Source organism: Miniopterus natalensis, chromosome 6 (assembly GCF_054644295.1).
Source record: "Miniopterus natalensis isolate mMinNat1 chromosome 6, mMinNat1.hap1, whole genome shotgun sequence".
In the NCBI taxonomy this organism is placed as follows: Eukaryota; Metazoa; Chordata; class Mammalia; order Chiroptera; family Miniopteridae; genus Miniopterus; species Miniopterus natalensis.
Genome location: NC_142086.1, coordinates 61031503 through 61052908, shown reverse-complemented (window position 1 = coordinate 61052908; position 21406 = coordinate 61031503). Strand labels below are relative to the sequence as shown.

Sequence of the window (21406 nt, the reverse complement as noted above, 5' to 3'; positions counted from 1 at the left end):
TAGGATAGAAAAAGACCTCTAACATAAAATGTGCTCTTATGTAAGTGATATATAAGAGTTGTGTTTGCTATTACTGGCCTCATTTTACACATAATAAAAGCTAAGAAAAGTTAATTTGCCCAGGGTAACACAAACTTTTAATTTGAAGCCGAGATTCAAATTTCTGTGTCCTCCAAATCTGATTTATTTTTGTTAACCTGTGCATCCTTCATAAGTTAAAAAGGTAATGAACAAACCTATGAGGGGGCAGGGAAGAAAGGCATTCATTACTCATTTCCTTTTTTTTTTAAACAGCTTTATTCAAATACAATTCACATGCCACAGGATTCACCCATTTAAAGTACACAATTCAATGCTTTTTGGTATATTACATTATTAACTTTTAAATATTGTGGTCATATGTAACATAAAATATCATTTTATTAAGTATACAATTCAGTGGTATTAATTATACTCATAATGTTGTGCAGCTATCACCACTATTTCCAAAACCTTTTCATCACCCCAAACACAAACTTTAACCATTAAGCAATAACTCTCCATTCCTCCCACCCCCAGTCCTGCTAACCCCTATTCTTTACTTTTTGTCTATATGCATTTGCTTATTGTAATTACTTCATATAAGGAGAATCATACTACTTGTCCATTTGTGTCTGGTTTACTTCGCTTAGCATAATGTGTACAAGGTTCACTGATGGTACAGCATGCGTCCAACTTTGTTTGTTTTCATGGCTGAGTATTAGCTGTCTGTCTAGACCCCATTTTGTTGACCCATCCATGTGCTGATGAGTGCTGGGTCGTCTCCACCTTCTGACTACTGTGAATAATGCTGCTATGATCACCGACAGACAAGAATCTGTTCAAGTCGCTGCTTTCAGTTCTTTTGGATACATATGTGGGAGTACAACTGCTAGGTTACATGTTAATTCTATATGTAGCTGTCAGTGTAACTGCCATACTGTTTTCCACCATGAATGCACCATTTTACATAGAAAAGTATAAGGGTCCTAATTTCTCCACATCCATGAACACTGTTATTTTTTATAGCTGCCCTAATGGGTATGAAGTGGTAACGCATTGTAACACATCTATAATCATGATTTATGCATTACACAATTTATGCATTATATACACAGGAGAACATTCAGTAAAGGAATTAAAATACAGTAATTTAAAAAGCGTGGTAGACTTCCATTTCTGGTCAATATGAAGTGAAAGGGACCATATTTACCTCCTGCCTCAAACAACCAAAAAACTTACAAAATATATGAAAGAATAGTTTAAGACACTGGACATTAGGCACAAAGGACAGTGGTTCCTCAGAGAAAGGACACCCAACAAACAATGTGCCTTCAAAATTGCCCAAGCTTACAATCTGGAAAAAAAAAAGTCCAGGTTTTGGCACAGGAAAGAGAAATCTCCCTAGGCAGAGATCCATGAAATTCCTGAGTTGAACAGACAAAGCTGAGAATCTGGGGAGACAAAGGCAGCTAGAATTCACAGGACAGAGTACTAGAAAGGAGAGAGCTACATAGAGAACTCTGAAGACCTGTAGCGGGCTCTAATCACATATCCAGCACAAGTGCATGACAATACTAGCTGAGACCTGGGAATGAACAACTTAAACAGATGAGAAGAAACAATGCCTGATACACAAGGCTGGGAATAGCGCCTGTATCCATCCACCAGTCAGATGAGAAACTTCATAATGCATGGAACACTGGCTAGAGTGCACTTGAGGTTTTTACCTCAATACTGGGAAATAATTAGCCATAAACTGAGCACTTTTTCACTGCCATTTAATAATTTTATAAGCAACACCTAAACGATCAAACCATTTCTTAACTGTGTCCCAGAACAAAGTTCGCAAGTATTTTTACAAGAATACATTCAACAAGGCAAAATTCAAAACATCCCACTTCCAACCAAAAGTAACAAGGCACTCAAAGATACAGGAAAATGACCAAAATGAAGAGAAAAATCGTGTTAGAATTAACAAAGACATCAAAGCACTTGCAGATACAACTGACAGTTGCACAATGCACAGTAAAAAATATGCATATAACTTTGACTCCTCAAAAACTCAACTAGTCATCCCACAGTATTTGCAGGGGATTGGTTCCAGAAACCCAATGGATATCAAAATCCATGGATGCTCAAGTCCCTTATATAAAGTGATGTACAAAATGCATAATTAGGCCTGGCCCGTGTGGCTGTTGGTTAAGTATTGTCCCATGTACCAAAAGGCTGCTGGTTTGATTCTGGGACAGGGCACATGCCCGGGCTGCAGGCTATATCCCCAGTAGGGGGTGTGTGGGAGGCAGATGATGATGTCTCTCTCTCGCTCCTCCCTTCCTCTCTCTCTAAAAAGAACCCCAAAACCGTATTTCTTTAAAAAAAAAAAAAAAAAAAAAGCATATAGTTAGCCCTCTGCATCTAAAGTTGGTTGAATCCATGAATGCAAAACCCAAGGATATGGAGGGAGGAATGTATATTTATTGAAAAGAAAATGCATATACATGGACCCGTGCAATTTAAACTCATGCTGCTCAAGGGTCAACTGTACATACCATGTATCCGGATAGTTAAGTAGAAACACAAAAGATGTAAAAAAGACCTAAATCAAACCTCTAGAGATGAAAACTGAAATGTGAAATGAAAAAATGCACTAGATAGGATAAGCTGTAGATGTTTCAGAAAAGACTTGTGAAATTGAAACAGTACAGAAAACACCCCAAAATTTAAAAAACAAAACAAAAACAGCCCAGCCAGTGTGGCTCAGAGGTTAAGCATCGACCTATGATCCGGAAGATCAAGGTTTGATTCCTGGTCAGGGCACATGCTTGGGTTGCGGGCTTGATCCCCAGCAGGGGGCGTGCAGGAGGCAGCCAAACAGTGATTCTCTCTCATTATTGATGTTTCTCTCTCTCTCTCCCTCTCATTCCCTCTCCCCGAAATCAATAAAAATATATGTAAAAGAAATAAACAAAAAAAACACAACTTGACCTAAATGACATTTATAGGAACAATGGAATTAAATTAGAAGTCAATAGTACAAATCTCTCTGGAAACTTCCCAAATACTCAGAAATTAATAAGGCAAAAGAAACCAACAGTGGAAAGTATTTTGAACAGAATAAAAACACAACGTATAAAAATTGTGAGATGTCACTAAGTAGTAAGGAGTTAGAAGTAAATTTATAGCACTAAATATTTACATTAGAAAAGCAGAAAGGCCCAATTCAGTGCCTCAACTTCTGAAAGCATGACACATAAAAGAAGTTAATAAATTATAGAATTCATCAATATTATTAACTTCTGATCTCCAAGGACACTATCAAAACAATGCAAAAACAAGCCACAGATTCCAGATAATATTTGTAAATACGTGATAAAAGACTTGCACCGAGAATAAAGAACTCAGAAAACTTATTAATAAGAAAACAAAATTAAATAAAAGGTCCGATTTAAATAGGCACTTCAGCAAAGAAAACATAAAGATGGTAAATGAGCACATGGCAAGATGCTCAACATCATCGGTCATTAGGAAATGCAAATTAAAACCACAGTGAGATACCACTACACACATCTTAGAATGGCTACAATTAAAAAGACTACATAAAAAGTGCTGGCACAATACAGAGGGATGACCCACTGCTGCTGCTAACATAAACCAGTTTAAAAAGAGTACTCTGGAAAACAGTTTGGCAGTTTATTAGTAAGTTAAATATACACCTACCATATGATCTAGTCATTCTATTCCTAAGTATTCACACAGGAGAAATGAAAGCAGAAGTCCGTATAAAGACTACTTGTGTACATGAACGTTGATAGCAGTTTTGTTTGTAATAAGCAAAAACTGGAAACAACCCCAATGTGCTTCAGTAGGTGATAAACTGTGGTATATACCTACGTAATGGAATACTACTCATCAATTGAAAGGAAAGCAATATAATTATGTAGAGTGAAAAAAGCAGACCAAAGAATACGTGCTGTGTGATCCCATTTACATCATGTAAAGGAATTACTGGTGACAGAAAAACTATGAGTGGTTGCCTGGGTTGGGGGAGAGAGCATAAAAGGGCAGAAGGGAACTTCTGAAGCCAACAGATGTAATTCAATGTCTTGAATGTGGTGATAGATTCAATGGTATATACATGTCAAAACATACTGAATTGTACAATTTAGATATACATACAGGGCAAAAGGAGGTTTACAATTGCTCGTATGGAAAATAACATAACAGTTAATGAGTAATAATACAAAATAAACTGTGTTTTGCATACTCACACTGTAAACCCAGTCTACTTTTGCCCCAGACTGTTTTTTTTTGTTTTTTGTTTTTTTGTCAATTCACCCCAATAAAGCTGTTTTAAAAAGGAAAAGGCACGGCAAGAAAGAATACCGTGGGTAAAAAGCTTATTTAGTTGTAAAATGACTTTAATACCATCTACCTCTCATCTTGTCGCCAGGACTAAATGGGATCATGTATACAAAGAGCAGCATCAAAGATGGTACACATCATATAGTACAATACACTTACTTATTTCAAAACTCCATCACTTCTAGGAGGTAGGAGAAACATTTAGGCAAAGAGCCAGAGGCCTAACAGTTCTATTTGAGTGAAGGCTAGAAGCAAAGGTCAACAAAACCTGGTGTGTAAATGCCTATCATGTGGTAAGCTGTATTCAAACTGAACTGGTAACACTATGCCTGCAAAATTACATTACTCACATACTACAGAAAAATAATTCTGTACCTTATTTGATTGTTTAGTCACACTAAATAGAGAAAGACAAAAGAGCAAACTGCCAGAAGCTGTTTGTTTTAAAACTGATGCTGTGCCCTCCCAGTGAAAAAGATGTTATAGAGATTTGAAAATAACCAGTTATTTTAGTCAGCCTCCAAATGAAAGCTCTTCCAAACTAGACCAAAGCCCTGAAAGAAGCAGTCAAATCGGGTATTATTAAAACTACTGCTGTAACAGTTACTAGGCATCTTGTTTCAGTTTAGTATCAGCTACTGTCATCAGGAAACCCCCTGAACGCAGGTACAAAGGTTCCAGGCTGCAAATGAGCACAGGAACTTAAATCCTGTGTCCCTACTCATCTGGTTGTATGCCCTGCAGCATGGCTGTACATCATGGGGTATGGAGCACACTATTTTGGGGGTAAGAATTAAGCATCAAATTATTCCCCAAAAGAAAAAATCCACCTACAGCACCAAAATTCAAACATTGGAAAAGCCTAATTTTTATTTTATGTACACAGGTGGACTGATTTAGATATATCAATCCAAAATGAGAAATGATAATACCTAAATCTGTAGGAGTTTATACGGTATTTTCATATACGCTACTTAGTTTTATCCTCATAACAGATAGGTATTATTATCCTTCATTTACAGGTAGAGAAAATGAGGCTCAGAAAGGTTAAGTGAATTGCTTAGTCTTAAAGCTTGTTAAGTGGAGTGAAACTGTCATTCAAATCTAGACCTCCTGATTCAAAAACCTATGTCCTTACCATTAAATAATACCAACCAGGCCTCAAATGCTTTGTTATGGTACATTTCACAGAAAACTTTTGATGATCCTGACAATTAACATCTGAAAGTCATTGAACACCAACTCCTCAAAGAACTAGTAACAAGACTGATGGTTCAAGATTTTAAATAAATTTAATGCTGTTAAAAGTTCACTTAGAAAAACAGAAAAAAACCCACAAAACTCTAGTTTCTCATGCAAATTGTAAAGATTTACCTGAATGAAAAGGAAACTGTTGCTTGGCTTCACCAGTATGTGCATCCCAAATAATTGTTGTCTAAGATTAAATAGAAAAGAAAAATATATTGCTAAGAAGTTAAAGTGAATTTATTATAGATGCGTAAGACAGATTTTCCTAACTGTACTGAAGCAATATGAAATGTCAGGGTGGATGAATTATTAACATTTACTCTTCCCAACTAGGACAATGAGCTAGACTCTACTTTTAGGGTTTGGGAAGGAGGATATGACTATTAAGTAGTTTAATTTTCCCCTGATGGTTTTTTATGAGTCACTTTACTTGAAATAACAGTTATTGGTTTGTCTACAAAGTACCAGACATTGTATTAGAGTGCTTAAAAAAAATTTCACTGCAATAGTGTATTATTTAATGTAAGATTTTTATAGCTATTAAGCTACAAAGAGAAAAATTCTTAGTTAACAAAGTAATCAGTTAATTCTCAGTATTAAGAATTTTAAAGCTCACATTTACATATAAAGGCAGCTTGAGTTTTGACAATTACCTAGAACAGTATCTTTTATATTAATTACATCAAAGTATGACACATAGATCTGAGTGGATATATTCACCATTCCTTTTCATACTCTCCCATCACTAGTTTTATACCTTTGGGGGTGTTAAGTATTGCACAACGCAGTGACTATTCACAGGCTATCCCCTCCCGTTCCTGGCCTCCTTCACGTTTCTTCCCCTTTTCTCTCTACTTCCCTTTGACAACACACCCAGCTATCTATAAGCATGTACTTTCCTAGATTCACGGTAAAGGGGGTGACCTAAGAAAATAAAGGAAAAAGGTGGCAATATTTTTAACCCATGCATATTTACCAAACTAATCAGGTGCAAAAGCTGGAAGGATCCTGTACTTCTTATATTTTCAATTAAGCACCAGGAGGTTCAGCTAATAGACTGGCGCTAAGATTTCCCATGGAATCACTCCAGAGCCATACTCACTGATGAGATAAACTAGAAACTTTAGAAGGGAAGCAAAGAGTATGGGAAGTGTGACACTCATTACAGCTCAAATTCCAGCAGAAGCAAGGAGTGCAGTCACATAAATAAAGCATAAAGGCTTTAGAAATGAGTAGGTTTAGAAATGAGCTGACAGAAAATCTAAGAAAGTATTCTATAACTATCATTAACTCATACCTGAATTTCCCAAATGAATGTTTTGTTTATGTAATTAGCAGAGAAAATATTACTTTCAATTCTACTTTGTAACACATTAGCCTTTATAGAATTTAGTTTAATATTCTTTTACCTTGTCTACTCCAGCACTTAGGATGAAATTTCCTTTCTTATTCCATTTTAATGCAAATATAGGGCCTTTATGCTGCCCTAAGGTGCTAGCAAGGTTACCTAGTATTAAAAAGACAAACAAAAAAACATTACTTCGAGCTTTATAACAGACCAACAACAAAGGAAAAGAAAAATGCTTCACTTACCATCTTTAGTCCATATTCTGGCAAACCCATCGTATGAACCAGTTGCTAGAAGTGTACCTTCACTCTGTCAGAGAAACACATTTCTTTCAGTTATGTAATCCAGAAAGGGCATGTCACTTATTAGAATGTTTAAATCCTAGGTACAGCCTCCCCTGACATTCTCTGCTTCAAAACTGTTTCAGTGTTACCTACTTGGGAGTGCCACACGGGCCATCAAACACCCTTCACTGCTGGGAAGCTGGAACTTTGCAGCACTCAACCAGCGAGTGTGGGAGCCTCTGTCCAAATCTCAGAAACAGCAGAAGTGCTCTGGAGCAGGACCCCTGCATGCTGAGGTCTACTGTATCCTTATAGATGCATATGACTAAAGATGGGGAGGCTGGCAGACTGGGAAGGACACCAAAATCATAATCTTTTAATGATTCAATAGAAGTAAAAAGCAAAATCTTCCAAAATATTTCATTATGATTTAAAGGTTTCATATGGCCCTCTTTAAGTCTTTTATTGTCTAAATAAAATGTTGTATGATACAAACGATACTACTGTTTCAGATGATCAGATTCTTAAATATCACTGAATGTTCCTTTCCTCTGTTAATTCTTTCCCAATATAAAATCCTTACCAATAAAAAATGCAGCACAAGAGAACCAGAGAAGAGCACAGGTGACTTGACAGTAAAGGAAGTTGAGTAGTTTTGTGGAACCACTTTAGTAGGAACACATTCCAGTCCCTCTAACCTCATATTCCTTTGCTGGGCCCTGCGCTGACAAATAGCACAACGAAGGGCAGGTCTGACATTCTATGGAAATGGAAGTTACAGAGTACACTGAACAGACAGCTGCGGGGATGAGTCAGCCTTGCTGGAGACAGGGAATGAAATCCTGACTTATCCAGTACTTTCTTGATGCTTTTTGGTAAGGGAACTGAAAACAATGTCATCTTTCAGACCTCTCAAGCCACTAGCTGTGCAGGTAAGTGACAAACAAATGCTAGTTCTGGAGGTTGTAGAGTAAGTCCTGCCAGGACTTAGAAATCCACAATGGTTCTAACTGAGGATGAGGTAGCCATCCTAAAGCCAATAGAAAAGGCTTACTTCCAGACTCTGCACAATGGTAAGTTTCTTTTAAACTAATGGTCCCCAAATGTTTTAGTTCATGGACCACTAAAGTTGAAAAACAAAACAAAACAAAACTTGAAACATTAAATATGTCAAGCTCTTACTTTAGTTATAAAAAAAAAAATCCATTAATCAAGAATACCTCTTTTTTTTGGGGGGGGGGGGGTTAATCCTCACCTGAGGATATTTTTTCCATTGCTTTTCAGAAAGTGGAAAGAAGGGGGGGGGACGGGACGGACGGGGACACATGACAATGGACGGACACGACACTGATGTGAGACAGACACATGGACTGGTTCCTCCCACACACCCGAGGCAGGGAACAAACAGCAACCCAAGTATGTGCCCTTGACCAGGAATTGAACCAGAGACCCTATGGTGCATAGGCTGACACTCTAACTAGTGAAACACACCAGTCAGAGCTATTTTTGCCTTTTAGTGGAAGACTCAAGTACATAGTGAATACATTTTTGAAAAGTCCACGTTTTAAAACTGTAACTTGCAGTTTAGAATCGCCAAGCTCAACAAATCAAAGTTCACCATTCTTTTCAGTGTAAATTTCATTAAATTAAAATGGTCTCTGAGCCAAATAGCTTAAGAATGCTATAAGGTTTCTGACCTGAGATATAATAAGGTCCCATATTAAGATGGTTTATTAGTCCTGACCCTACAACCAAATAATACTGCAATGTGATAAACCTCTTTTCATTTTTACAACTGTCAACTTTATAAGGGAAAGGTAAATACATTACTAGGAATTTTAGGAGAGTGTGTTAGAACACAACAGAACAGAACAAAAAGCCCTAGCTAGGAGTTCTGGAAGAACTTCATGGAAACAGAACTTTAGCTGGAATAACTGTTTTTAAGGATAGACTTCATTCCTTGGGATGACATTTGGAAGATTCTTGGGAAAGTCCCACACCAAGCTGTTAAGCGGAAGCCAGAGGAGGAAGGGTGCCCACTTGCTGAGGGAAGAATAGCCAACCCCTAAAACTCTTGGAAACAGTGACAGTCTAAAAGGCTTCTTGGGTGGGGGGAGAGAGGGAAAGAAAGGTAAAAAATGGAACAAAGGAAAATATACACAAGGAGCCACACAAGTGTGAATTTTGCACATATTAATCATGGGAATGGAAAGAAACAAAGATGTTAATCGTGTACTTAAAACTGCAAGGGTGAAGCTTTATTAACAGTAAAATCAAACTTTCTGGTCAGAATAGTCCAGTTATCTCTGAAAGATGTTAAATCATATGCTGAATCAGAGAATTGTAAGATTACTACAGCTAGAATAGTTTGGAAGTAATCTAGACTAATCGTCACTAAAAGGTAGTTAGTTGGCTATGAAGTTTTTGTGAGATCACAGCAAAATGAGAAAAACAAGAACATGTTTTTATTATATAGATTTCTCTTATCCCCAGCACAGGACTTACTAGTTAAGGACACAGTTGTGTCTGCTATTGATTTTCATCTACTTCCCTACTTATGTAGGTACCATCATTACACGTTTACTATACATGTGAGGAAAAGGAAGCATGGCATGGTCAACCACCAACTTTATGAAGGTTCTGCTGTTAGATAAACTGAAGAGCTGCAAGTTGAACCTTGGTCTGACTGCTCAAGGGCCAGCCTTTGTTTTTAACACATTTGGGAATGAGGACTCCTAGTTTGTTATTCTCATTAGTTAGTGAAATTCAAAAATATCTGAACAAAGGGACAAACCCTGCCCTCAGTCAAAGGCTCAAAGAAGTGTATTAGCACTTACATCCACTACGGACAACACAGGGATACTCACATTCCAATCTAGAGAGGTCACGTCCTTGTTGCTTGGGACATCTTGCCCTCCTTCCCGTATACAATGTCTAAGTACTAATTGTGTTGAGCCACTGGTGCTATTTTCACTAAGATTCCATATTCTTGCTGTGGAGTCTCCAGACCTATAAAGTATGTAATATATTTTAAATCCCCATAATGTTCTCTAGTATCCCAGATTTAAAAACAAAACAAAGCATATTTATGTCCTAAATTAATAAGGCAAATAAAACCAGAGTTATCAGGAATTTCCATTGCCAGTATTTTTTTCTCTGCCTCCATTCTGAGGGCCCCAAGCACTCCTGAAGTAGTGAGTTTAATGAAAACTTCTAAGATCAGTTTATGAAGGAATGAAGATTTATAGAGGCAAAATGACACTAACAAGCAACAACAGAAACCTGAAAAGGTAAGAAATGTATTTATAAAATGTAACAGGTTCAGTAAGATATTTTTAAAAACCCGTTTGGTTTCACTTTGAGAAACATACCCCGATGCCAGGAGATCACTGACGGGGTTCCAGGCACAGATGAAGACTTCAGACTCATGGCCCCGCAACACAACGGCCTTGTTCGGGGGGATCTCAACGTCCCCATCCACCTCCATCATATCAGTATGATTGTCTGCAGCAACGGAACGGGGAAGAGTCCAGTCAGGTAGAGCGGCAACACACGGGGGAAACACCTCCCGTGTAACATACAGGTTCATTTGACTACACAGTACTGAGCACATGGAAAATGAATTCTTATCTTTAGTTAAGTATGACCATGCTATTTTAAAAAGCTACATGTATCTGAGAGTGTGTTTAGAGGCGGGGGCTGGAGGATGAGGGTAGAGAGGGACTGCAAAAGGTTAGACCCACAAGCATGACTGAAATGATAAAACGGTTTGAACTCAATATAATCCATGCCAATACTATTCTGAGTTCCCGCCAGTAGGGGTTGCTGATATCATTCCTATAACATGAGAGTTGCCTTTATATCTCCATGTCAGAGCTTCACTGTATTTGTTAATGACTAGTATGACAAATTTTATTTAGGAATCAAATGCAGACACAAAATTCACTTAACCATAGAAAAATGGTTTCTAAATATTTTCTAGAACAAAATAAAATCCACGAGTGTAAACCTAGCTTTCTGGAGCTTTAGGGATGAAAATTTGAACTATGTGAGACGAGTTAGGGGAACAAGTTGGCCTAAATGATAGAGATGATGTTTTTTCAGCTTAGAAGAGGCAAAATTCCTATGAAGCAAAACACTTCTTATGAAAAGGAATTTTTAAAAATTCTGTCTCAGCTCACTTGCTATTGTATGTGCTCCATTCTCCTCCCCATTTGCTGTGTTTTCTCCATTTTTTGCAGATCCTTGTTGGTTTGTGGCAGCTGCAGCAGCTGCAGCAGCTGCTGCTTGTTGCTGTGCAAGCTTGTCTCTGTAAGCTTGTTGTCTTGTTTGTACTACATCAGGCATTACGGCATCTATCAGCGACAGAGACTCTATTGGTCGACCATCGAACAAGGTACCATCCTGGATTTGGAAAATTGTGAGAAGAAAAATCAAAGGTACCACATTAAGGCTAATTTGTATTCACACAAGTCCACAGCAGAAATAAAAACCTCCATTCTGAAACAGAACACTTATAGATAACTTTCTGGATGCGTGTAAGAAGGAAAGGAGTCAGAAGAAACTTCAAGAAGCAATTGGAAATAGCTGTTTAATTTTTCCTTCTCACCTGGTTCTTACTGTTGTAAGTTGCACAGATAAAGCTGAAATACTGAAAGGAATAATAAAAAGTAGGCCCAGATAATAGAAAGGTTTATTAATTATATTCCAAAATTCTGTTAGTCAAAAGCAATGACCAATATGAAATCATTCACACAATAAGATTTGGTACCACATGATAGTAAACACTTCTTTAAAACCAAAAACTCTTATTAAATAGCTTTTTTGGACTTAAAAGTTTCTTGTGATTTGATAAAATATTAAAACAGAAAGGCCTCAGATATTATCCCATATAACATTTCATTTTACTAATGTTGGAGTGCAAGCCCAATAAGGCTTAAAAGACTTGGTGAAGTTACACCTAGTCAAAGGCAGCCGGCATCTCTTAGCCAGAACTACTCAAAGTGTGATCCAAGGACCACCATCGCCTGGTAACTGTTAGAAATGCAGATTCAAACCTATGGAATCTAAATCTCTGAAGGGCTTAGGAACTGTTTTAACAAGCTCTCTGGGGGAGTCTAATGTGCCACACCAAGAGTTGAGAAGCACCATCTTAACTCACAGGCTGCTGCTCTTTAATTTTACGGACTTGCTATAATTTTCCAAAGCTCCTCTCATAGCTATTAGGAAGTTCACAATTAATAAAAAGTTCTCCAGTGAGCACAAGAGACACAAACACTGAGCAAGTCAGAAATTAGCTAACACTATTTGTATGTGAAGCCTGGCTCACTGAAGCCAATGACCACACTCTCCTGATAATCTGCAGGGTGTGAGGGGGCTCTGAGCTGCAAACACAGCACATCTTTCTAAGCTGTTGAGTGTAATGCAGTATTTGAGGAGTAGGTGAAAGTATTTTAATTTATAAGTAACTTAAAAATATCAAAACCAACACAGACTCATTGTGAAGTACTACATTAAATCTACACAAAGTTTTTCAGATAAAATGAGACTTCATCTCTGGCTACCACTGGAAATTGTTTATCACCCTCTGTAAAGGATCCTTTTGGAGGGAAAGTGCTCAAAGAGAGTGAGGACACATTTAATTTTTTATTAGCAAATTTCTCAGTTACAGGGATGAGAAAACAAAGACAATAAAATCAATACTGGTATACTATTAATTATAGTAATAAATACTAATATAGAAATCATGAATGCTTCAGTTTGGGGGTTTTTTAATCTTTATCTGGGGGTATTTTTTCCATTACTTTTTTAGAGAGAGAAGAGGGAGGCAGGGAGGGAGGGAGGCAGGGAGGGAGAGCTATGTGAAAGAAACACATCAATTGGCTGCATCCCACATGCACCCTGACTGGGGACAGGGAATGAGCCTGCAACTGATAAATGTGCCCTTGGCTAGAACTGAACCGGGACCCTTCCATCTGTGGGCTGACACTCTAACCACTGAACAAAACTGGCTAGGGCCATGCTTCAGTTTTAAAAATATATGTCAAAATATTTGTTCACATTATATTTTTGTGAAAGGAAAGGAGAAGATATTAATCTCTGAAATAAAAATAAGGTAAAAGCTCCACATATCATAAATCCTGACCATATATGAAAATTTTCAGGTAGACAAGGGTTTGTGAACCTTTTCTGTAAAAGACCAGACAGTAAATATTTTAGGCTTTGCAGCATAAATTCTGTCACAACTACTCAATTATGCCATAGTAGCACAAAATTAGTCAGACAATATGTCAATGAGTGAACATGAATGTGTTCTAATCAAACTTTACAAAAACAAGCAGAAGGCAGGATTTGGTTCATGGGACAAAGTTGGCTGACACGTGGGTTAAACTACCGATACATGGACCTTACGTAGGCAAGAGTATCAAGAATTAGCTTTAATTATGAAGTGTCTTCCAAAATCAGTTATAAACAAATAATATGACATTTTCTGATTTTTCAGACCATCAATTATGGTCTTAGCATTCCACAGTACAATGCTGTCATTTTAAATAAAATTATTTCTTGCTGTTTACTTCTAAACCATTTACTGTATCCCTAGCCGGTTTGGCTCAGTGGTTAGAGCGTCGGCCCGTGGACCGAAGGGTCCTGGGTTCATTCCAACCAAGGGCACGTACCTTGGCTGCAGGCTTGATCCCAGCCCAGGTCAGGGTGCATGCAGGAGGCAACCAATCAATGTCTCTGTCTTTCCCTATCCATTCCACTCTCTCTGAAAAGCAAGGGGAAAACATCCTCGGGTGAGGATTAAAATTAAATAAATAAAAATAAAACCATCTCCCGTAGGGAGCCAACACGCCTTGCCTATGCGGCCTGACCACTACAGTAGGAACAAAGCCCTTCAAATTTGTTAGCCCAGAAATCAGATGATGAATGAGCAAAAAAGGTATCAGATTTAAAAACATACTGAAGAGTAAAAATATTTGAAATAAGTCTTCCTTACCTCATTAATACTAACTTCTGCCTCTACATACTGTAGACCTTTCTGGATGATAGAAATCAATGCAGCAGGTGGGACAAGGGCACCATTTATGTTTGACTGACTGATATGGCTTTCTATACCAAAGGTAAACGCTGAATGAGAAAATCCTAAAAGCAAAAGAAAAGGTATAAGAAGTTATTCTCCTAGAGGCAACATGCTGTAAGACAAACCTCTATAATCTTCAAAATCACAATCCACCCACTTGAAATCCCAGACTGCTAGCTAAGGTCAAATATATGTTTTTAAACAAAAAATATATCAAAATCCAAACATGTTAATCTTTATATATTTTCCTTTTCACTTTGTGTAATGTACTATTTAAAATTTCCAGTACATACAAAATTTAGCAGTGGCACATAACTTCCTTCAACAAATAGTGTCAAACTTTAAAGTTGGAAAAAAGCATTTGGAAACCAAGTGACTCAACTGCTTCACTCAAGATAATTTAGAGCAAGATAAATTAAGTGACATTTAGTATTTTGGTAGTGTATTTAAATCTCTACATACAAACTGTCAAACACCTTATAAATTTAATCTTTTGCAGGTTTTTAAAAACTACTTAGAAAATAGGCAAACTAAAACTATACAAGAAATGAAAATTGAAATTTAATAATGAAAAATAACTATGCTTGAAAGCCAGTGTATGAATTAAGTGCTAAAAAAAATTACTAATTCTTTGCCACTTAGTAATAACCCACCTAAATGAAACCTTTAGAAAAATGAGTTAGCAAGTGAAAATCGAGTCTGTCTCCATTAGCAATTCATTTTTATTTGAAATACTTAAAACCCAAAACACATAACAAAAATCCCTTATGTTAGCCTTGCTTTTTATGCAAGCCAAGTTCAAAGTGAAAAGTAAAATTCTAGTAAACTGACAGACCCAATGGCGACTAAAATAATACCCATCATAGCTTATCATTAAGTAGTAACTGTCACTAATGTATTTTAAACAATTAAATTATACATGTAATACAAAATGTTAAGAACCCTTCATACCAAGTAAAGTAAATGAATATGGGCTTATCTGGGTCTTGGTTAAACTGATTTCATCTATGTAACTCGTGTCCAGCCCAGTGCATGTCTTTTTTTTTCTTTTCATTTCTGCTTCCACTCTTAGGCTCCATGTGGCACTTATGAACAGCCTATAGTCAAGTACTGTGAGCTCACAAACAGCATGTGGCCAGGAAATAATTCAACTGTTTAACAGACAAGATACACCTAAGCTGATTTTCCTCATGGCTCACTCCGTCCCCTCCTTGGAACACCGAACCGTTCCTTCCTGTAACTACCCATAGTAAGAAGTGAAAAGATGTTACCTTTAAGACTTTCATTTTCACCTCATGACTTTGCCAACAGGCGAGATCATTATTAAACACATTTATAGTTTCCAGCTTAATCTAAGCTCACAGAGATGCTAGAAACATACCAATGGGGAAAACCCAGCATTTTGCACACTGTCCCTTATCAGGAAACCCACAACTACTGAATGAGCAGATTCCAGATCACCAGGGTAGAAAGCTGAGAATGAAGACTAGGAAGGATGGGGAGAGAGGGGGGGGAGAGATATGGCTGTGAAATCAACAGGCAGTAAGGTAGGAGATTGTGTTTTCAATTACATACCCCTCCCTAAATAAATATGGAGTGTATCATGAATAGGAAAAAAGCTAAACAGCCAAGTGGCTTAGAGATTTAAGATTCTAAGATTTAAGTAAGATTTCAAGATAAATGGTAATTATAAAGGGCCTTCACCATGCATATATAACTTTATTATTTTATCATCTAAATTAGCAAAAGGGAAAACAGCCGTTAAGAGAATAAGGATTCATTCAGAGACGGTAGCCGTAACTGCTACACTCTATTGTTCCTACTGAACAGTTAGACTATGGTCAAAAATAAAGCTAAGGCAAAGCAGCTCCTGTTCAGTAACAGTACACAAAAATTCCATCATTATTCTTGTTTCTGCTTAAAATGTTACAAAGTGGTGTCAGTAGTGCATGAAATATTAAGGCACGTATTAGCAAGGTTTTAAAAGTGTTTTGATTTCATAAGTCTTACAAATTGTAGCAAACCCCATGATTTCTGCACACTCTAATTCATGAATACAAATTTAAAAAATCTAAATCATTGTATTTAAACCCTGTTTATATTAGATCACACAGTCCAAGCTTATGTCCAAGAATATCCTAAGAGTTGCAGGTGGATATTCAAGAGATGTCAATTTTTGGCTGGCATGTTGCATATATCCTCAATTTGTTCTATCAGACAAGGAGAGAAGCTATCACCAGTGCTTACATCTATCTCAAGTTATCACACACACGCTTAGAATGTTCTCAAATAATTTGCAAGAAAACAACGCTGAAATGGTCATTAGCATTGTTTTGGCACTTCTCATTAATGTTTACTCTAAAGAAGGTTTACACATAAACACTGAGTAAATAAATGCTGGATTCAACTATCATTTTTTCTTTATTTCTAGTCATAGCATTACATGGCAGCTAAAAATCATTACGTTCAAAATTACTTTCCTTCTTCCCCTTCTTAAAACTTTCTCCTTAGAAATTTCTGACCTTACTTCCTTACACCTGAAAGTCACCCTCACTCCCACCCCTGCTGCTGGCGTTTCACCACTTACCAAATCATGTCAATCCTACCTCCCTGGTCTCTGTCATCACCTTTCCTTCTCTGCCAAAACCTGTAGTTTAGTCTCCGTGATCCTTTGCCTGGACTATTTACTGCCATAAATTCCTTTCCTCTCTTCCCCAATTCATACATCTGCCACATCACAGACAAAATACTGCTTGTAAAACAAAAACTGATCCTAACACTCCTTACTTGGGCACTTTCATCCATTGGCCTTCATAACAAAGGCCAAACTCCTAAGTATGCCACACTGTTATTTTTGTAATCTGACCCTACTTATCTGCCCAGGTTCATCTACCCAGTTCCACACCCCCACACTTCTTCCCACTGCACATTTAATCAAGTGATTAACATTTCTTGTAACACCTTGCTGTGTTTCTCATGCCTTTGGGCCTTACATGTTCCTATGATCTTTTCTCCTAACTAAATGGAGATGACGTCCTTCCTTTCACTGCCCCTGGGTTGATCCTTCGTCTATGCTAATTCTTTCATCTGTATGGCAACTCACCACACCGTGTGTGTCTATGGTTTTGTGTATGTGTGTGCTGGGCTGCCTGAGAGAAGGATTTATGGTCATCTTTCACTTCTGGAAGAAGACAGCGTTACCTAATTTATCCAATGCTCAATAAATGTTAACTCAGAATGCAATTCTATTATAATGTATCTTGGCACATTACTATGAATCCAGAAAAAGCATATGACTTAAATCTTCCTGGAAAAACAAAAGTTGAACCAGGGTTATGATAAAAAATATTTCTATTTATCTGTAAATATATATGTAGAAAATATTTTTTCAGGGATAGCTTTGTCTTACAAAGTAGAAGGCAAAAGAGATCAACCTAATAAATATGTGAAATACCTCTGCAATCAAGTACTCTATACATTCACTAGGGTGATTAAGGTCTGGGAGGTAGAAATTCCTCCAGAGAGGAATGAGGCTGAAAACCACAACTTCTGGGGTATAGTAATTTGATGACAAAGACAAGCAGTGGAAGAAAGGAGGTGTGTGGTTACTCATGAGACCATGCACTATTCCCATATGAGAAACGAAATCACAAAACCACCATTTTCTGAATATTGCTTGTTTCAGGGAGTGTTCTCCCTTGGGATGACAGGGACTGTGTTCTCAAAGGAGAGTCAGTCCTCCCGAGCTAGCCAACTCTACAAACAAAAGACAGGAACAAGAAAATGGGCCTGATCCTCATGGTTCAGGTACAGGGTCTCTATACCATAACCAAGAAAAAAAAAAAAGGGCAAAGCTTAACTATTATACAACACAGTGCCATAGTCGAAAGAAAAATCTGATTTATACAAGGCCCTATTTAAGCTTCAGGTCAGGAAACCCTAAAAAATTATATCCCTGCTCCCATCCTCACACATACCCTTGGCCCCAAATCCATTGCCAACTCTGTCCTACAGACCCAGATTTTGTTTACTCTGAAAGTTCCACAATCATTAGTCAAGAGGATGGAAAGTACAACACAGGAAATATAGTCAATAATATTATAATAACTATGTATGGTGCCAGGTGGGTACTAGATTTATTATTAGGGGATCACTTTTTAAGTCATATAAATGTCTAATCACTATGCTGTACACCAGAAACTAATATAATATTGCATGTCAACTGTAATTTAAAAGTAAATTAAACTTAGAATTACAATATGATCCATCAATTCCTCTCACAGGTATATTGTCCAAGAAAAATAAAAACATGTTTGAACAACAACAACAAAGTTCCACAAACAAATCCTGAAAATTTTCAGAAAAGATAAAAAGAAAGAGAGAAAAAAATGTGATAGGGGATTTTTGATGTTAAAGAGTTAGACCCAGTACTTACAAAAGTTTGAGAAAAATGTGAAAAAAATACTACAATACCAAAACCCAAATGCAACTGTTAATGTCTGTATTTCTTTTCTTTACATACTGGATTTTTCCCAGAAAAATATAATACACTGGCTGTACAATTCCGTGCCGTAATTTTTCTCTTAAAAATATATACAACTATGAACATTTCACATAAATATTTTCTGAAATAATTTCATCATAATATTTAACCAATAAATGCATTCAGCTAGTAAATTCATCCCATAGCTGGATATTGGATTCTTCCAAAGTTCACTACTTTAAAAGAATCTTGCCTCAAGTATCTGTGTCTATAGGTTTTTGCCAGGTTTATATTTTTTTCTTTTTAGGATGAATTCCCTCAAAAGTTGAGGGGGACATTAGCATTTTAAAGGGAGTTTTCATGATTGCTAAACTGCTTTCCCCCCAATTGTGCAAATCTATAAAGCCATCAGCAATTTATATGTTTCCTTATACTCTCACTATGCTGGCTATTGCTAAAAACAAAAAGATTCCTATTAAGATTGGACAAGTTCTACTGGACAATTAAAGTTGTCTTTTTAACAAGCACGTCAGCAGGAATATGTAACTGGAATTCCTTCTATCACAGAAAAACAGTCATTCAGGTGACAAAAAAGAGAGAACTGATTTAGAAGTATGAAAGTATAGTTATTATCAGCATTTATGATAACTGCTTGCTGTTTACTGTTAATTAGTCATGTATACAACAACTATATGTCAAATCAACGTTAATGCATGTTTTATTATAAAGCAAAACTTTGTATACCTACTTGTACTTTTAAAGTGGACTATTCTACTCCTATAAATTAAAAGGCTAAAGGTGGACTTGCCAGATACAGAGCTCTCCTCACTCCATTTCTTCATGGTTAGAGGCATATTGACAGGCAGTTGAACCTGTCTCCATCCTGTCCACTGGTAAAGTCTGTTTATAAATGGCACCAGTAGGAGGATATGGGGAAAGGAATGTTTACCTAGCTCAGTTACCTTTATCTGAGCCAAGAGAAACTACACTGGCATTTGACCGCTGACATTTTACTAGGGTTAAATTGGAAGGTTTAATACAAAAACCATTAAATTAAAAATTTAATTAAAACACACACACACATTCACAAAATGAACAGATAGGTTTTGGTGTTATAGGTTAGAGCCTTAATGGTAAACATAAACATTCAGGTTAGTTTGTGCCTATTATGATGACACTTATATTTCTAAATTAAGTGTGTGTGGGGAAGGTATATTTGATGGTGACCATATTATAAACAAATAGAACATGGGAAGTAAGCATCATCTCAGAAAAAGTGGTGTGGTGTGGTGTGGTACAAGGTCTATACCCAGGGAGATGCAATATTCCTCTTTAAAGGTCAGAAAACAGTGGAGAGAGTAGGATGCAGGAGACAAGGTGCTTTTTTATGAACCAAGCCCTTTAAGCCAAGACATGTATTGCTAATTTCTCATAGAGACTGCACGGCAAGATGAATCTCAGTTCTAAAAACATGAGGATTTAAAAAAATAATAATAGTATTCGGAATCACAATCTAGAGAATAACTCAGTAATAAGGACATATGGTTTCTGCATTTTGCAGTTAGTCTTCGATCAGAAGATGCACAATACAACTGTTCATAACGTCCAACATCATAAACAAAAATGCAATAGATGACAGTTAAATCTACAATTAAGAATTCTCCCCCGAACCAAATACAGTTTAGGCAAAATAAAATTATATATTACACAAAGGAACAAGAAAAATGGGTGCCACAAAGTTCACGAATAACTGCCAGAACAACTTCTCTAGAAAAAAGTAAACTAAAACTATGGACGACTAACTAACTACAGGAGAATTAAGGAAAATGGGAAAATGCAAATGAGGCAGGGGATTAAGAAGGTCCAAACCAGTCTAGCTCTTCAAAAAGTAACACTGTATTAGGTTCTGTTATATAGGCACAATTTAGTGTGTGCCACTCCGTACTTACTCTGCACACGGTTGCTAGATATGAGTTATTAGGGCAATCCAATTATTAATGCCCACGGGCGAGCACTAATTAAAGGGAGCATACTCAATCCAGTCAATCATTACTTACAGTACTACATGTGAAATACATTCAATTTCCAAGTCATCTCAAAAGAGAAAAAAACTAATTTGATTCCCTAGGAATTATTTATTGAATATGGAACTCTAGCTCACGAAAGTACAAAATGGTGATGAGCAAAGTAATTTGCTGAGGGTGAACTTTCAAGAGATAAAATTGAGAAAAATAAAAAGCCACAACCCTTAGTAAAAACATCCTACAATAAATATATTTTTCTCTTAATTAGTTTTAATGAATAAGGGAAGATGGCTTATTTCAAACAGACGTCTATAATACATGTGAGGTTATATATTGCAACGTAATCCCTTTTTAGCAAGTGACGAAGTTTATGGATGTGGAAACTGAAACTCTGAGAAATTAAGTAATTTTGGGGGAAAGAGAGGGACTTTTAACAAGTATCTTCTAGTGCTAGTAACAGTCATAATAAAATGATCGCCACACAGAGTATTCAAGATGAAAACAATTCAAATGATTTTATTCCCTCTGGAGCTGGACACCATTGTCCAGTCC

At 36.8% G+C, this 21406-nt stretch overlaps 1 protein-coding gene across 5 annotated transcripts in view; it reads right to left on the bottom strand.

Moving 5' to 3' along the window:
- TBL1XR1 (TBL1X/Y related 1) overlaps nucleotides 1-21406 on the bottom strand; it is a 134274-nt gene that overhangs the window by 10409 nt on the left and 102459 nt on the right. For all 5 annotated transcript variants that reach the window (XM_087818308.1, XM_016218038.2, XM_016218039.2 and 2 more), the window contains 7 exons: nucleotides 14264-14409; nucleotides 11445-11667; nucleotides 10635-10767; nucleotides 10131-10272; nucleotides 7225-7288; nucleotides 7041-7138; nucleotides 5758-5818 (listed from right to left, as the gene is read on the bottom strand). In XM_087818308.1, the coding sequence (XP_087674434.1) occupies nucleotides 5758-5818; nucleotides 7041-7138; nucleotides 7225-7288; nucleotides 10131-10272; nucleotides 10635-10767; nucleotides 11445-11610 (664 nt within the window). In that variant the 5' untranslated portion in view covers nucleotides 11611-11667; nucleotides 14264-14409. The remainder of the gene's footprint in view (nucleotides 1-5757; nucleotides 5819-7040; nucleotides 7139-7224; nucleotides 7289-10130; nucleotides 10273-10634; nucleotides 10768-11444; nucleotides 11668-14263; nucleotides 14410-21406) is intronic.